The following is an 18,078-nucleotide window of genomic DNA, read 5'->3' on the forward strand; positions in this document are numbered from 1 at the left end:
CCTGTCCAGCAGACTCTTGAAAGTACCAATGTTGGGGAATACACCATTTCCCTGGGGAGATTATTATGGACAATCACTTGTCTTCCCTTCTGTAGATTTCTTAAATTTGTAATTGTGGGGGAAAAAAAGTTGTAATACGCTTTAGTATTTGGAACAGGAAGCTGTAGTATCCTGTGTTCTCAGCTTCTGCACTACACTAATACTGTTCTGCATATCCCATTGTGACTGGATGTCATGAACTTGCAGGTTTTAATTGGAGTGCCTTATGCAATACTGTCTGCAGACACCAAAGAGAGAGCTAACACTTCCCTTACACCAACGGCAACTTAAAATTCCTGGATCAGTGGGACTATGAATATCAGCTCTTTCCTAGGGTGGTTAAGGAGAGATTACAAGGGAACTACCATATATATATACCAGCCCCTAAGCCTACTCTCCAGTGTGTTCTCTTTGCGTGTTACAAAACACAAGAGTTGGCACTGGAAACTAGTGCCAGCAATGCAGCCAGTGGCACAATACCCTGCTTCCTAGGGTATTAGGGTGCTACTACTTCTATTTCCAAATGACCTTTATTGTCTTAATTTGTATTTTGGCCAATGGTGCAGCCTGACCTGACTTCCCTTCCCCACTTTCCAAAAAAAAAAACAAACAAACAAAATCCTTCCAAAGCAACCCAATTACCCTATTATGGTAATAACTTTAACTATCAGTTTAAGGAACAAATAATTTTTTCAGATACCATTAAAATCAGTCTATTTAGAAGTGAAAGCCCTTTATGCCATGTGATATGTAACGTGCACAGTGACACTGAAGTATGAAATCAGTGCATGTGTATTTTGGTCAAAGAAAGTAGTTCTTTATTGTATTAGTATTTATTTTTTTTGAAAACAGAAAATTCTGTATTAAAAAAAAATAATTTGTTAACAGGCCAAGAAAGAGCTTCAGCAAAAGAGCTTTAAATCAGTGGCAAGACATTTTTGGCTCAGACCTCATTTTAGATATTTCCCCAAGACCTTGTTTCTGTGACTAAACATGATACTTGCTAGGTTATTTTATAACAGGGCATATTAGACATATCTTCATATTAGACCAGATGCAATTCATCTTAAGTGCTTACAAAAGAATAACAGAACTGTATTGACCCAGATGGTCTTCTTGTACCCAATTCTTTTTCATGCTTGGTAGGTGCCATTTTAACTTATGTGCTTTAGAAGTATTTTAATCTAAATAAACCAAACCAAACAACAAAAATTAACAAACCCACAACCAACAACAAAACAAGAATACTGTCAAGACTGAAGAGATCTGGAGCTAGCTGCTGAACTCATTTGGCAGAAATGGCTGAAATCACACCAGACACTCATTAGAATACATTTCTTGTCAGCAGTACTGCTGTTAGAAAGCAAGGAAGTCCGCTGTGAAAAAGGGTCCTTCGTTGTTAGAAGCTCATTGACATTTCTATATAGCCATTAGATTTCTGAAGAATGGAGTTGGACTGACGAATCTCTTTCCAGAAATATTCAGACAAGCAGCTTCCAACATAGGAAAGGTACAGGACTACCAGGGACTACAGGGATCTGGGCATTCCCGCAGGTAAGTCTCTGTATGACCATTATACACCTCCATCAGCGTTGTGCACACAGTCAGCTAACAGGCAGTGGGAAGAGGAAAAAAGAAAAAAATCCTCATTACAGCAACTAGTGAAAACCTGTCTCTGATATCAGCTGAACAGTTCAACTAAAATGAGCATTTACCTTCTTTAGTCAACAACATGCAAGTATAAATTGCTTGTGTTCTTAGTCAAGAATGCTGCCTCCACTGAACATAGTAACTAAACTTTATAATCCCAAACCTCTTTTCTCTCCTTCCTTCAGTCTTTTTTTATTCTAAACATCAAAACTGCAAGTTCAGACTAAAACATCTTCTGTTGCAAGATGAATGTGCCTGTAGTATGCCCAAACCATGAGGTATATTAACTTGTTTCATGCTAATTACAAAGGCATATATCACAGATTAATTCAGATTAGAAGGGTGCTCACGATGTCTGTAGAGCAACTGCTGCCTCAAACCAGAGCCAGCTACGAGGAAAGGGCTCAGGCTACTCGGAGTTTTAAAGCTGTAGGGCCTTCGGAAAATTGCTATTCCAGCAATTACATTTTGCATTTACAAAGTAATGTGAAATTTGTTTTGTATTTACATCCATGTTTTCCCCTAAAAAAACCCTGAATGTACTGCTGTGACCTACTCCTTAGATGTACAGTAATTAGTGGTCTGCCCGTACTCTAAACTTTCTGCAAAAATAGAAGCATTACCTTATTGAGGACAGGCTTTGTGGAGAGAACATCATAAATTGCTGGTAAGGAGAGGTTCTGAAAGAAAATTATACACTGATGTTAAGGAACGTTATCCTATTAGTGTAAACGCTGAAAACAGTAACTTTTTTACAGCTCAATTGCATAACATATAGCTATAAGAGCATATGATACCCATACACCTTGAGATCAGAAGAATGTAGGCTGCAAAAACTTGAGCAGACCAGATCTCAGTAGAGCTTGGAACACTGGACTATATTTGCTGCCTGACAGTGCGTGTTTGAATTTCACCAATGTAAAACCGCCCAGGAAACACTGAAAGTCTTTCTCAAAGTATCTCCAGGTTTATCCCCTGCATATGCAGCTGCTGAAAATACTTGCAGGAAACCTGCCTAGACAAAGAGAAAGCCCAAAACCGGGGGAAAAAAAAAGAAAAAGAAGCATGTAAAGGGCCAGCTGGCACTTTTTACCAAGAAGCAGAGACACGTTACCATAAAACCGCCAACCACTATCATTACAGCTGTGCTTGAAAATAACCTGAATGCTCCTGGCTGTGTCAGGTCAGTACTGTAACGTGGGAGTTTCAAAACAACAGGATATGACATATTTGGAGGATTTTTACCTCTTGTGTTGTGTGGTTCAGGCATTTCATTGCAGGTCCTCTGCGATTATCCAATACTAGTGGGGGCTTCCAGCGATCGTAGTTTGTTTCTAACACATACCACGTGCCTTTCTTGATATCAAGGCTGGAAAAGACATCTCTGTTTGTGTTTTGCTTCTCTAAGTATATAGTAAGTACATATATACAGTATATACTATACACTGTTTTTTTAGGCTTGCTGGGGTATTTTTCAATGATGGTAAAGAAGTAAGTTTTTGTACAACAGAAGTCACAAGAAATAGCAGACACTATTATTGGTGGAACCTGTACTCTTCTGGAAGGCTGAGCTGGGTGTCAGGTCTAGCATACTCACTCCCAGATATCCAGAGCAGCTGTCCTGGAACGAGTTATCACACATCCTTCTCCAGAATTTTTTCCACCCAGTATAAAGTAAGCTGGAGCCAGCAGTCTTGTTTTGGCCAGTTTGTCTTTTGCATCCTGGTAACTGTGGATAAAGTAGTGTTGGACTATTAAATGCTATAAATGGTTCAAGTGCTGAAGAACAAGTTACACAGACCCAGGAAAAGTTTGGGTTGTTACTAGTTTGGTCTTTCTTCCCCCTTCATGTACATATGAGGAGAAAGGACCACAATGAAGGAACACATTTAAGCAAAGTATCTCTACTCATTTTGAATCTAAAGTATGGTTGTTTAGAGGTGCTCTTTGTACTTTTTCTACATTAAAACATGAATAAAATGATGATGACATGCTGTGTCATATTCCACTGAATTAATTAATTGCATGACAACTTTTTTTCTGCTTACTTCCTATATATACTATATACTTCCTTTAATATAATATCCAACTACCAGTTGGATGTGTTTTGGTGCAGAATGCTGTTATGCTTTTAGATACCAACAGGTTCATTAGAAAAAAAATAATCTGAGAAAAATATTTGAGGGATCATGTGTGACGTCTTGGCCCCTGCTCCAGAGTACCAGCAATACCAGAACAATTTAATGTTAGGGCCACCAGGAAGGTATCTGTATCACTGGATACGAAGCATATATCCACAGTATTCATGCTAGTTGAAAGCAAAGCAAGTTAAAGCAGTAGAATATTTAGAGGGAGGGGAAATACCTTGTAGCATTCTCTAATACTGTTCTTGTAAGAAAGCCCATCCACATACCGTCTCTTCTACCAAGAAACCATTCGAAGATTCCTGCAAAATATCACTGGTTACACTAATTTGCTTTCAGACAGTTCATTCATGCAATTACAACTTTCACAGCCTTTAAAACAAGCTGTGTGTTATCTTACTCATCTGGAATCTATTCATCATTTTTATTAAGGTCAATATTTACTATTTATTAAGGTAATTGGTATGCCCAAGTTCTGGAAGACTTGTACAGAAATAATAAAAGAAATGAGCGTTACTCACCCACATAACCACCATCAAGACTGAAACGCTCATTCATTGTCAGTGTGAACAAGTTCTGAAAAGCATTAAACAAGCCAACCTTCATCCATTGCCAGCTCACTAGTACCACTAATAAACAAGAGGTAGCACTGCAATTTAGATGTCAACTGAGCTTCTTGTTTGTTAGACTCTTCCTCTTCGAGTAATAGACTGCGAGATCAATCCCATGTAGAGAAGAACCTAATTTATTACTGCCTGAATAAGCAGAAATGATAATTCATAGTTTTCTGACCCGGCCAAGCAATCAGCAAAGCATGCTTTTATGCTAAGCAAGTCAAGCCAAGCCTGTGGCCATTTTTTCTTTTGGTCTGTGTTGCATTACTGAGTTACCAGTTTTCCTTTCCCTGCTGTATGTCACCTTCTTCTCAGACCTGTGCGTACTATTCCAGTTTAAGTCCCAGTGCTAAGTACACCCTGATACATTACTGGTATTCACATGGGTGTGCAGCTGCACTTGATTCAATCCATGCTACTTGCAACATGCAATTCAAACTCAAATTCTTCTAATTGTTTCTTTCAGAGAAAAATGGAATTCAGCTACACTGGATCATATTCAGAACGGACTCTTCCCAACTTATTTGAGCCGAAGACCCTGGTAAAGTTCTACATCTTAAAAACCAGCTGTACAGATAACCCTCAGATTTCAGGTACCTATTAAACGAAAACTCAATCAAAAAATCTTAAAATTTAGGAGTTCTTTTTCTACAAAGCTTTGGAGAAAGAGTTAAAATAGCACAAGTACGCCATTTCACCTCTGGGATTACAGCAGTAGCTATTAGCTAGCAAGAAACTAACCACTTGAGCACTTTGTAATCACTCCTGTTCCTATTCAGAATTCAATGCTGTTTTTAAGAATTGTCCAAAGCGAAATATTTCATTCGGGCAATCTCCTTTCACAAGGAAGATTGCAGCATTGCTTTCTTTTATCTTTTTTCAAGTAGCTATGCTGTGTACCAGAACAATTAAGAGATCATTTATTAAAAAACATCCCAAGAATGCCTGAAGCATTCTTAACAAACTGTCGATGCCCCTTCCCCATACTTACTGGTTTGACTCCAGACACCATGCCTATGTATCCTGCAAAATTTGTAGACCTGAATACTGTTTTGTTGTTCCTCTGGAAGTCCAAGAGTACCACTAAAGGCTTCAGTTCCCGAGTTAAAGTCCAGGAGTTATTTTTAACATCCCACCTGCAGAACACAGTACATAATTTGAAACTTCCCTCTCTCAGTAGCTTTTAAAATCTCCCTTCACAGCACGCAGGAGTGCTGTGTGTGATGCCTATCCTCTGATCTTACTCATGTCAAGCAACACCACTGCTCCAAAGCTACCTGAGCGGCACCAGCAAGGAACAACTAAGAAGTCTAAACAGATAGGCAGGCAGTGAAAATAGCCAAGTTTTGTTTGACGTAAGAGCATATACAGTGCTTAGGATTAAACAGCACCACCAGGACAGCTGCTTTGTTGTGAACACACATAACTTCTTTCTGTTCCTGATGGCAAAGGGAGCTACAGGTACTGCCTATGACACCAAACCTCAAATTCTTACTTTTCAAAGAAGAGAAACCACATACTACTGGATTTTCTCTACATGAAGGGAAGTCCCAAGTCGACTTTGTAAGATAAGCCAGACCAGTTTGCAGGTAAGAGAGTGATAAAGATCACTTAGCAGATCCTTACATTTTCTGAAAACAATTCAGGCTCTGGGAACAGCTTTGAAGTTTCTTTAATTTTCAGGGAACATGTTCACAGTATTTCTGACAAGCGAGAGAAATTCAACACATGCAAAACCAAGGGACTGGTGGAGTTACAGTTGACAACAAGTGAGTTTTTGATAGGCAGGTGAGAATTTTAATGAAGATGAACATTTAAATTCCAATTGGACATTGAGCATCGTCTGGATGAGTGATGTTACAAAATATACTGGGGTAATAAAAGCAAATGCTGAACTACCTGATCATGGGGTATGAAATGAGAGCTAAAAGAGAATGCAGTGCTGGGCAACAAACTACAGTGTTTGTATCCAAATGGATGACGGTGTTAGATCAGTGGAATATAAATCACTGACTCCTGAGTGGAAATGATGAGTCAGGGGAAGTGCCAGTAAAGTACAGTACAGTAACGAGGGGAATAATCCGAGAAAAGAAAAAAGAAAAGAACATAAAAAAGCCAAGCCTCAATCTAATCCCCATTTCAGTGCATACATTAAAATTGATGCTTCATCCCATCATGTAAAGAACAAGACATACTGTGCCTCAGAGATAAGGCACATACTGTGCCACAGAGATAAACCATTCTGTGGTTTGAGACAGTTTAAACTGGAGCTGAGAAAAAACTTAGTGACACAACTGTTCTTGATGCACTTGGGGCAGTTTGACATAACATCAGCAGAATAATCCTTTTCATTTTAGCCTTTTTGCACAACACACAATGCAGAATTACCTGTCACTGTCTTAACAACATCCAGTTCATCAGTTAGACTCAAAAAATGCATGCAGAAATTTCAAGTTCAGCTAGCTTTTTCTTTGGGTTAAAAAAAAAAAAAAAGTCACAAGTTTAGGTACTTACCCTAGAAAGAGTCCAAAATCCAAGTTTCTGGCATGGTACAGTTTCCCTATACAACAAACAAACAAATAAGATTTTTTAAAGAAAGAGACAAATTTCAGTTTAGAAATGCAAGAAATGACTAAGCAAGCAAATACTTGGGAAAGTAAGCAACAAAAATACCATTTCTAGTTGCCTTTTTCATAAGCACAGAATAATGGTGGGGGTTTTTTTGATCAGAGAAATGTTTTGCCATAACTGAGATCAATTAATCTTGCAGACTGCTGTCCATCTGGGCCTCAGATGCTTTCCACATTATCTTAATGCAATGATAACACACTGAGCTTCCTCTAAAAATGAGACATTTGTAAGCTGTCTGAGAATCCCTTAGAAACTTCCTAAGCTGGAGCAGGTGCAGACAAGGGCTGCAGAACTGAGAAGGAGAATGAAAGAGTCTATCTTCTTAAAAGAGATAACCTATTTTGTCAATCTCTAACGCCATACATATGCAATAGCTAGAAACTAGATGCAAAATCCCACATGGCACTGAGAAAGTTTCAGGTGTCTAGCTGGTGTTTCTTTCCCCTAGAAAAACAAACACCACCTACGAAGAAAACCTTAACCAACCAACCACAAAAAAACCCCCAAAAGACTCCCTAAACTGACAAACAAAAAATTCAACAAAACCAAACCCAAACCATCTTTGAAGGTATTTCTGTCCTTTTTTTTTTTAACGTAAAACACCTGTGATCTCTTATTCCCTTCTCAAGGAATATCTTTTTATTATCCTTGCTTTTAGTCTCTTTACTAGACCTCTTTGCCTGCAGCTGAGGACGACTGTATTTGTATAATTGAGGTGGAACTTCTTCTACATAAAAGAAAACTATTAAAATTATTCTGGGTTACATTACCTGTTTTATCTTCCGCCACTATTGATGTACATACAGTAAAAATTTCATAAAAGATGTTAAAAATAACAATTTCCCCTAGAACAAAAAGAAACAAACTTCAATAGTTTTGAAACTTTTGCCATGAACAGGAAAAAAATGGTTAGAAACAAGCATACTGCAAAGTTCAGTATCCTGTCATATTTCTATTAAGAATTCCTGTTTAAATCTTATTTGATCTTTGAAATAATTGGTTCAACAAAATCAAGAGCTTTCTGAAAGGCAAACAGAAGGATGAGAATCTCTTGGCCTTCTGCCTTACCACAAAGAAAGATGACAGTCATTGCTATTTCCTCCTCTGGAAACTTCACAAGAAGCTATAAAATTCACTTAAAAGAAGAAAGTTGCTATATGTACCCCTACTCCCATATAGGAGCAGTTGCCTGGCACCAGGTGTACTGCTCCTGCATGAGGGAAGCAGTGGGAACAGGTCAACAGTCCTTCTCTGTCTCCATTCTGAAAGAATTCAGTGCCTACTTCTCACCTGGAATGGCATTCTTTTACAGGAGGTGCAAAGGGAAGGCAGAAGGAAGTGGCAAGGATCACAAGGGAAAGAAATCACAGCATGAGACTGGGCTTGCCCTTTGTATGTCAACAGCAGACATACAGCTGAACGACGAGAATAGAGGATTCCCCCAAATTTTGGTGCACAGGAGCTGAGACCTGCTCCAGTTCCCAAAACTTAGGAGTGAGAAACCACAGCTCTACAGAGAAGTCCCAACCAGATGAAAGGCTTATGTGATTTTATTTTGTTCTCTAAAATACTGTTTTTATTTAGTGTAAGATGCAATTTATTGCTTTACTTACTTAATTAATAATTTGTTAAGGTCTCAGATGACTACAACTAACTGCAGACTGGTAAACATACTAATTTTAAACAAGTCTGGATTCCTAGTTTTCCACTGTGTTAATGAGTGTTGAAAATTATTACCCAAAGGAATCCCAGAGGAATTTGCAATCCCTTGGAGTTCTTCATTGAAAGGATAAGGAAGTGTGGCAGTCAGATGAGCCTGAAAAGAAAGGTTTTGTATGACATATGTTTAAATTAACACTATTTTGTTACTCCCAAACAGGTACACCCTTCTCACAACTACTGAGTATGTAATTTCTCTGCAGCCAGCAGAACTTGAAGATGTTTGCAGAGTCCTTTGAAGACAAGCACATACTTAGGAAAAGTAAAGACTATTACTTATCAAAATACTGACGTGAGCAATGGAGACTAGCACAGTATCTTAGCAGCAATAGATGGAACAGAGTGAAGTAGGACTTGTATATATTAAAAGCTCAACTGGAATTTAGCTTAATGTCAGTGTTTATTGGCATCCCTAACTTTCCCACATTAGTATGACTACCTGTATGTGCTGCCTTTATGTCAACCCCACTCAGGCACACAGGGATATGCTGCAAATAAAAATGGGGAAGAAATCTGACTTTATGATGTGTCTACCGCTACACTGCTTTCCCCTGTCCTGATTCCATGCCAAAGCTTATTTTAATCTGAATCAAATTATTTTTTAAGATGAGGCCTGGTCAAAGTTGTCCCTGTAATCAGACCCTTATTACAGTTTACAAAACCTAATTTTATGCTACTGTTTAAAAGGAGTAGAACATTGCACAAAGAATTCCAGTGAAGTGTTTTGTTACATTAACTAAGTCAGTAGCATATTTGCCTACCGTGACTAATCCAAACTTGAAAAGATCTTGGGAAAAATTAGAGGAGGAAGAGGCACATGCATTTTTCGTTTGATGGTTTCAGAGTAATTCAGAGATGACAAGACAGCAAAATTTCAGAGTGACACTTTAAATAGCATTTCTGTTCTTTTCTGGAAGTGGAATTAAGAACTTGTAAATTAAGAACTTTTAAAGTTCTTAACTGTCAAATTTAGTAGCATTTTAATTCTGGTAGTCAGAGCATGCAGTAATAAAATAATTACGCTGAAAATACTTACTATTTTGTTATCCACTATGTCAACAACTTTGCCGCTGGGGAAGAAGGTATTTGCTATATCTTTAATATTCTGGACCACAGTCTTCAGCTAAAAAGAACAAGGGCTTTTACTGAATAGAATCTCTTAATCATAAGAATTGCTAGAATATTAACAGAACACCTCCACAGACTTTTCAGAAAAACATTTTGTTGAGAAAGTATGTATTTAAATAAAGTGCTAAATGTGGTGTTCTTGGTGAGAAAAACACCTCCAACCCCCGACACTCTTAAAGAGAATCACTCCTCAAGCTTTGTTCAAGTAACTTTCTAGATTAGTTCCAACATGTCCTTCTACCAGAGAAAACGGATTACAGGAAACCCATCCTCCTCTTGTGTTCCTTTGATCATATTTTAATACTCTGCCCCATTCTGTCTTTAAAAATGTTAATTACAAGCTCTTTGCTTAAGCACTGGTATTTTTGAAGACAAAAATACTTGACAAAGTTCTTATAAAAGTACATGCTTTCCATTTGTGACATGTGAATGGCCACAAATAACAGTTCCTTTCCACCTAACTCCAAAGTACACAAGAGATAAAAACCTTTCAGAATTTAAGGTGCAACCTGAAGCTTCCAACACCCACTGGTTTAAATGAGACTTTAAAAATAAATATTAGCATGTAAGTAGAATTTGTCTGGCTTTCAGAGTTGAAAGCTCAAGGTCAGCAGGCGTATAGCAAAAAGCCCTGGTCTTGTTTGAGAAAGTAATTATTACTGAATTGAATTTTTAGCAGTCTTCAGAAGAACAGCTGTTTTAAGTAGTTTGAAATAGATTCAAGTATTTTAAAAAATATTTTTGCTGTGTAAACACCAGTGCTACAACCAGCATCCCTGAAAAGGGCAGGAAGTTCTTAATTTCCCCCTTGCCATTTCACCATCTCATGCAGTGTTTTAAGAGAAGCAGAGAGGTGCAGAGGAGAAGGGATGCTGCCTCAGTTTCACTTCAGTTTACTGAGGCCATCCCTTTGGTATACTCCTCAGTGCAGTTCATCCTGCACTGCTTCATCACTAAAGAGATTTGATAAATCAAATTGCACACACTTGCTCTATGGCACACTGTATTTTATTCCTCTACATCCCAAACATCAGTACCTCCACATTTGATACTGCTAGGTCAAGTGTTGAACAGAAAAAAAGGTTTACTCAAGCATTATTTTAGGTTAGAATCATATTAAAAAAGTCAACTCAAAATATTATCCTTTTCATGTAATTTTAGCACCTGTATTCCTTTCCAAAACCTTTCTGAAAATAAAAGGCCATGTGCTAGCTTTATACCTGCTAAACTTCAAACAAGCTCTGCATATCCTACCTCTGTCTTTTTGTCCTGCATCAAGTTATCCCATCTTTTGCTGGGAGGTAAATCAAGATTTATGACATATGTGGGTATATTCCCTTTGAACCTGAAAGATAAACACCAGAGATCAAATTTAAAGAAGGCTCTGAAAAAACATTTGACAAAATAGGTGCTTCCCACCTGTAACGAGCATTTTCTAGATCTGCAACAGGAACGAGATTCAAGAAAAAACCCTGTTCAGACTTGCAAATCACAACTTCTCTGTAATTTGCTAGACAAGTTCAATCAGATTACTTACGTTGGTCCAGAAGGAGGGTACATTTTACTCCTGCACTCTTCTCCATACTGTAAAGACAGTGACACGTTACTATTTAGCTTCTTTGTTAAAACAGTATTATTCTAGCAGACTTAGTTTTGAATTAAACCTTTAGGACTAGTCAGTTAATTCAAAATCTTGGGACTTTGGAAAGGGTGCAGAGGAGAACAGAAGAGGTAGGGACAAGCAGCAACTTCCCCATGCTGTCTGACAGACCTTCAGACAACTTGCCTAATGTAGTCCAGGGCAAGCACAAGATCATGATAAAGACACAAACCCACTTTTACTCAGTGTGATTTAATGAAGAGCACTTTATTTACTTACTACTTTATTTACTTCTTTATACAAGTTCAGAAACCTTAAATCTCAGGATGGACCAGTTTGTTCTGTTTGTCCAATTCATAATCCCATTTTATAGCAGCATTCATCATTATGTTTGGTGTTCAGTTTCACTGTGTAGCTGGGGTAGGGAAAGCACACTGAACTTTGTGCATATTACTCAGCTAGCATAATGAGCTAAAAGGCAGGAGTTTTGATTTAGTGTGGAAAAATGCTGCTGAAGTGGTGCTAAACATTACGAGAGGTGTATTTCAGGAATATAATTAAAATAGGTACCTTCATTACTGCAAGCATGGCTAGTTACAAATGAAAGTCTGAGAACTATTTTAGGTGTACTCAAAGTGAGTGCAAGGGTGTTTTCCCATCAATTACATAAAGCATGCATATAAATACATAAACATATGCATATATATGCCACAATGATAACTGCACGTTTTACCCAGTGAAATACAATCAATTGCCTACTAGGTGCCTGTACTTCTGCTTCAAGCCAGTTGATAATAGACCAGATTTGGTCCCTTAGCTATCTGAGAAGTTCAGTAAGCTCCTTAAAGCACAATATGTCCCACTAAGAAAAAAACAAAGGTACGTGTGCTGTTCTGGGAGTCCATACAAAGGCTCCCAAAGCACAAGTATTTAAGAGACAGAACAGAAACAAAAATACGTAGGAATCCTTCCACCACTCCTCTTCTTCCCCACCCTTGATTTTGAATATTTATTTGGTTGTATTAATTAGATTACTTTACAAGTGCGCCCTTATAATGCATTCTGGCTCCAATGAAAACTGGGACAAGATCTCCAGCAGTGACCTAACCGAACAAACTAAACTGGAACAAGCTAAACAATGTCCATGTTCTCTTTGGTCTGATCCCATTATCTGGTTTTAAAGCATTAATATAGAAAACACAATGTCTTACACAATGCCACAGACTTTAAACACTGGCCTAATTTGTTACAACTGGAAACAGCAATTCTGAATTGGGATTGCCTTCTGTGTGTTATCATGTGCTTCTCTTTGTATTGTTTCAAATTGCTGGGAGAAAGCATGAAATGAATTTTGGCTTTCCAACATGTGAGACGAAGGTACAGGACCAGCAGCGAAGTGTTTCCTAGATTTCACTGCAGTGCTGTTATAGCCTTTGCACAGCTGGAACAAAAGATCAAATGCAAAAGGCCATTTAATTTTCAAAATGAAGAAGTGTCAAAACAAGGAGGGTAGGGAACGATATCAGATGACTAATTATGCAACAGAAGTCACAGGCTTCGTGCAAAGTCAGACAAATGCTTAACAGTATTAATGCAATTGTCTTGTGAAATTTTCCATCCTGCAATACTATAATCAGTTCAAAAAAGTGACATTACTCATGCATCCTACTGCAAAGGGTGCACAGATTAGGACCTTCGGGAGAAACCTGCTCTCAAAAATATGGTTCTTGACAGATAAAGCCTGTAACAAAAAATTATCTCAAAGGGATGAAAGTTCAGTTAATCTGTCAGTATAGGCCATGTGCACATGGAGGAAACAGTGGCAATCATGCAAACTGATTTCAGAGGACTGTAGGTGATGTTCCTGGTGCTAAATGTCACCTGTGCTAACGCTCTTAAATGTGACATAATGTCACTTCTGACACTTCATCCTGAGACTTTAATCCTGTATTTGCAGCTATTTTTATCTTCCCAGACCTTTGCAACCTAAGTCACAAAAGAGGTGAAGAAAGCAACAGTAAAAGGGGGAGGTAACAGAGAAAATGTTTCCTCCTTACATGCAGTAATTTTAGTTTCCTCATCTGTCTATGGATAAAGCAAGCTAAAGGAACGAATAATTCCTGAAACAACACATACATCTTTCAAAACTGCTTGAATATCTGAAGAAAGTCAAGATTATTAGTAGTGTCTTTAGGTAAACTATTATATCATAGAATCACAGAATATCTTGAGTTGGAAGGGACCCACAAGAATTATTGAGTCCAACTCCTGGCTCTGTGCAAAACACTCCAAGAATTCCACCATGTGCCTGAGAGCATTGTCCAAACGCTTCTTGAACTCTGTCAGGCTTGGTGCTGAGACCACTTCCCTGGGAAACCTGTTCCAGTGCCCAACCACCCTCTGGGTCAAGAACGTCTTTCTAATATCCAACCTAAACCTCATGAGGAAGCTGTGGACTGTGATGAAGTCTGCCCTCAGTCTCCTCCAGGCTTAACAAGCCAAGTGACCTCAGCCGCTCCTCGCATGGCTTCCCCTGGAACATAAGCAGTAACTTAAAGACAACTAGAAAACTAGAAGTGTTTTGGCTTCTCTTTTTTACACGAAGTTTTAACAAGGAACAAAAAGTTGTTCCCTTTTGCAATCAGCTAAAGAGTAACAGTAAATCTTTCTGACAAGGTAAAAAGAAAAAAAAGACACCTAAAGGATTTTCTTGCAGCAACAGAAAAAATCATCAAGCACTTTTTTAAAGTAGAATGAAATAAGGAGCTATGAAGTTACTGCTGTGGTCAGCAAGATTCTCCTCTCTGCTGAGGCCTGACAGTAGAGTAGGAACAATAAACGCTGTGCAAGAGAAGAAGGAACATTCTTCCAGCAAAACAGAATTGCCGTCACTTTCCAATGTGACAAGCCAGAGGTGGTCCCTCAGAAAACATCAGCAGAAGCTGGCTCCAAACAGGAGGTTATCACTATAAATTTGCTTTTCAAACATGTATTGAACCCCCTAGGAGGAATACAGCTATTCATGAATGGTGATGTAATGCTTTTTTTGTTTGGTTTGGGTTTTTTTTGTTTGCTTTTTCAAAAAAAACAAACAACCTACTGTTGCTGGTAAGTTGCATATTTTCATTATCTGATGTACTGCTGACTTTCAAACTTGGATGTACGTAATGAGGCAAAACCAGATGTGCAGCACCATAGGATTAAAACACTAAAAGGAAGATAACAGAGTGGAGTAGAAAGAGAACATGATATGGGGAAAGATGGAAATAAAAAGAAAAAAATTGAAGTAGCACAGAAGATTTATATTACAAAAAAAAAGTAGAGTGGAACAGGAACCAAATAGCTAGAAAATTGTTGAGATGAACTCCTAACTAGGAAGAAAAAATCAAGTAATAACAGTTATTAATCACTGCAGTAAAGAAAATTAATGCAAGGTTTAATGACTGCTGAGCAAATATTTTGACACCTAGCCTAATTTCATTAATATGACATAGACTGAATGTCACTTTTCCAGTCTAAGGAATGCCAGCACTTTTTAAATTACCCTCAAATATATTTTTGAAGTGGACCATCTGTGGCACCCTTCCTTAATATTCACTGTTTCTGATCTTCATATGTAAGAATAAATATAAAATTACCTCTTTGAGTTATTAAATACAATTCCATAGTTTAAGGACATTGCATTCAGTCTCTTTCAGTCAATCTGTTATATTCAGCATCTTTTGGTCTATGAACTCTGTGGTCTAACACATTTTTCTCTCTGCTCCCCTTCCCTCACATGACAATGCCAAAGCAGCACTCTGTTGTGCTGCAGCAGTCCCAACGCTGTTCAGATAGTTTAAGAGTACTCTTGCAGCTCTGAAGGAATGGTGATCAAGCCAATTTAAATTGCAGTTTGGACAAAAAGTTCACTATGGTTGAGGGGGCCTAACTGAAAGTTAAAGGGACTGACAGTCTGCTCCATTAAGGTGTAACTCAAGACATTTAGCTGCCATGTTCTCTGTTAATGGAAAGAACCCAAACAGCTGTATGTAGGAATACAAAAATTGTTTATTCTCCAGCAAATGATGCAATCCAGTAGGTCAAACAAAACCAAAATATCCAAGCCTGATACCTGGCTGCACAGCAGCACAATTTGCAATCTGGATACAGAGCGGATTAGATGCAAGTGCGAAGATGTACCAAGTACAATCAAATGCAAAAATCAAGCTCTAATGACTAGACTTTGCTGATGGCTGGCATTTTCTTCTACCACTCCATACCCCAGGATACTTTTGGCTAAAATTCTGAAGGTGTTTTAAGCTAGAGCTGGCTTATAGTATTGGGAAACTTCTCTGAGATGGGTAGGATGGGACTGAAAGGAGAGAGGAGAGAGGGAATAAGAGAGAGACGAGAAGAGAACCCAGTTCTGTGTAATCAGGAAGCTAAGAGAACATGGGTCATCCAGATGTCTACAGTCCTTTCCTGTAGTTCTCCCGTCTCACAAATTCCATATTCATTTTCCTGAAATCAATAACATTTGCTAGGAAAAGCCTTAGAGCGAAGGAAGTAGATGTTCCCAAAATATTTAAAAATAGATTGCAAAATATTATTTTGAAATCCAGAGATATTTAAAACTTGTCCTCTTTACAGAGGACGAGGAGATTCAGGAACTGCTGAGATCAGAGTGCTTCGCTACTTCAGGAATAAAAAATACACCAGGAAGCAAGAGCGGCTGTTTACACGTCCAGAAGATGGAAGCCAGCCCGTTCCAAGTAACTACATCTGCCCCATCCCAACTTCACAATTCCACCAAAAGTTAAATATTTCACTTATTCAGCTTAAAAAAACAACAAAAAAACCGAAAGAACAAGAAACGACATCCCAAGCCCGCCTACTCTAACACTTCTCCTTGGGTGAGCTACAGCAAATACCCTCAGCAGATTCCGAGGCGTCCCTACTTTTAGCAAGCCCGTCCTAACTTTCCTTTGGGAAATCGCCGCTTTGGCGTAAGAGGGCAACACTGACCTTACAGACGCACACGACACCGAGTGCAGGAGCGAGCAAGGACTTGTACAACACACCCGTGGCACAGCCCGTCCCGGCCGCGCCGCAGGAGCCATTTGGAAGCCGCCGAGCCCGTGGGGCAGCGGGACACCCCACACATCCACACGCGCGGGTCTGAGCACTCGCTCGGCCTCCGGCGTGGGGAAGAGCGGCCGTATCCCCCCCGCCATCCCCCGCAGAGGGCTGGGGGCGATCCCCCCCACCGCGCCGTCCCGGCTCCCCTCCCGCCCCAGGCTCACCGGGTCCGGCGCCCAGGAGAGCTGCGCCAGGACGAGCAGCGCGGCGAGCACCGGCAGCGCCCGACCCCAGCTCGCCATCCTCCTTCCTTCCTTCCCGACCCCGCTCCCTCGGCGCTTCCCGGAGCCGCGGCCACATGACACGGCCCCGCCCGGCAGGGGCAGAACCCTCCCACCGCCCACACGGCCCGCCTCTCCATGTATAATACAGCAGCGGAGCCCATTGTCAGCCGCACTTCCACGGGAGGGAAGCTCCGTACAGGGAATTCCGAAATAAAATCGCGTCTCTTTGGAAACACTGAGAGCAAACCCGTGGCACCAGTTTTCACTTCGTAAATGCTGTGATTTTTAATTACTCTGTGTCCTTGGGAAGATTTTAGGCAGGCTTCGTGCTAAGGAGATGCCAGGCAGGCACCTTCTTTAGGAAGACTTCTCCCTATCTTGCCTGCTTAGGAGTGCAGGAAACAGGCAACGGGGCAGACTAATGAGAAATACAGGACATGAGATGTATCCAGCCATAAACACCTTGTGTGCTATTTGTTCATTACTATACATAAATGGTATCTATTTCATAGAATCGTAGAATGGTTTGGGTTGGAAGGGACCTTAAAGATCATCTAGTTACAACTTCCCTGCGCTGGGCAAGGATACCACCCATTAGATCAGGTTATTGTAATATTTGTTGTAATATCAAGTACAAGTCAGCAGCCAAATACAGTGCATACTCCAAAAAACTTACAATAAAAGGGATCATTTTAGTGGGAGCAAATAAACATTTAACGTTAGCAACAGTTGTGGGAAGCACTATGACAAAATACTCAAAACCTTCTGGGATGCCTTGTGTTTTAGTTTGTGTCATGTGCTTTATGTAGTGACCAAGATGTGTCATGTGTTCTTAGGCGCACAGAAGAAAAGTGATAGTCTTTAATATCATGACTTAATTGCCTGTGCAATTAACTGTCTTACAAAACAAACCGGAGGTGTCAAGAAAAAGGGAAGTCCTAGGCAGAAGGTTGATTGGAAAGCTGCAAGGAACTGCAGAAATTAAGAAACGGGAAGGATAAAAGAAATGTATTGTAATGTGGGAAAGCCTTGGATGAAGGGAGGGAATGCAAGTGGGTAGGAAGGAGCCAGCTCAGAGCATAAGCTGGGAAATTGCACAGAGCTTTAGAGACCAAAGCAGAAAAGCATTAAGCACTGGTAAAAGAAGATAGAGAACCAATCTGTGGATTTAGAAAACAAGGAAAATTACAGCATAACAGGATAAACCT

At 39.5% G+C, this 18,078-nt stretch overlaps 1 protein-coding gene across 1 annotated transcript; it reads right to left on the minus strand.

Moving 5' to 3' along the window:
• Nucleotides 1–923: 923 nt before the first annotated feature.
• Nucleotides 924–16,944, minus strand: ASAH1 (N-acylsphingosine amidohydrolase 1). The gene is made up of 14 exons (XM_018069893.1): nucleotides 16,811–16,944; nucleotides 11,463–11,509; nucleotides 11,180–11,270; nucleotides 9,834–9,920; nucleotides 8,816–8,894; nucleotides 7,849–7,923; nucleotides 6,962–7,007; nucleotides 5,439–5,583; nucleotides 4,355–4,409; nucleotides 4,054–4,135; nucleotides 3,287–3,418; nucleotides 2,935–3,058; nucleotides 2,313–2,369; nucleotides 924–1,647 (listed from the first exon to the last, which is right to left on the minus strand). The coding sequence occupies exons 1-14, from the start codon at nucleotides 16,886–16,888 to the stop codon at nucleotides 1,558–1,560; spliced, it is 1,188 nt and encodes a 395-aa protein (XP_017925382.1). The 5' UTR covers nucleotides 16,889–16,944; the 3' UTR covers nucleotides 924–1,557.
• Between the last annotated feature and the right edge of the window lie 1,134 nt (nucleotides 16,945–18,078).

Source organism: Manacus vitellinus, unplaced genomic scaffold (genome assembly GCF_001715985.3).
Source record: "Manacus vitellinus isolate BGI_N305 unplaced genomic scaffold, ASM171598v3 scaffold_0_pilon, whole genome shotgun sequence".
In the NCBI taxonomy this organism is placed as follows: Eukaryota; Metazoa; Chordata; class Aves; order Passeriformes; family Pipridae; genus Manacus; species Manacus vitellinus.

Bases quoted from the DNA above. Each gene is read 5' to 3' on its own strand.
- ASAH1 (XM_018069893.1), bottom strand. From the start codon at position 16,888: ATGGCGAGCTGGGGTCGGGCGCTGCCGGTGCTCGCCGCGCTGCTCGTC. The intron at 9,921-11,179 runs GTAGGATATGCA...TGTTCTTTTTAG, and splicing joins TGCAGGACAAAAAGACAGAG to CTGAAGACTGTGGTCCAGAA. The intron at 5,584-6,961 runs GTAAGTACCTAA...TGTGTTCTGCAG, and splicing joins GATTTTGGACTCTTTCTAGG to GTGGGATGTTAAAAATAACT.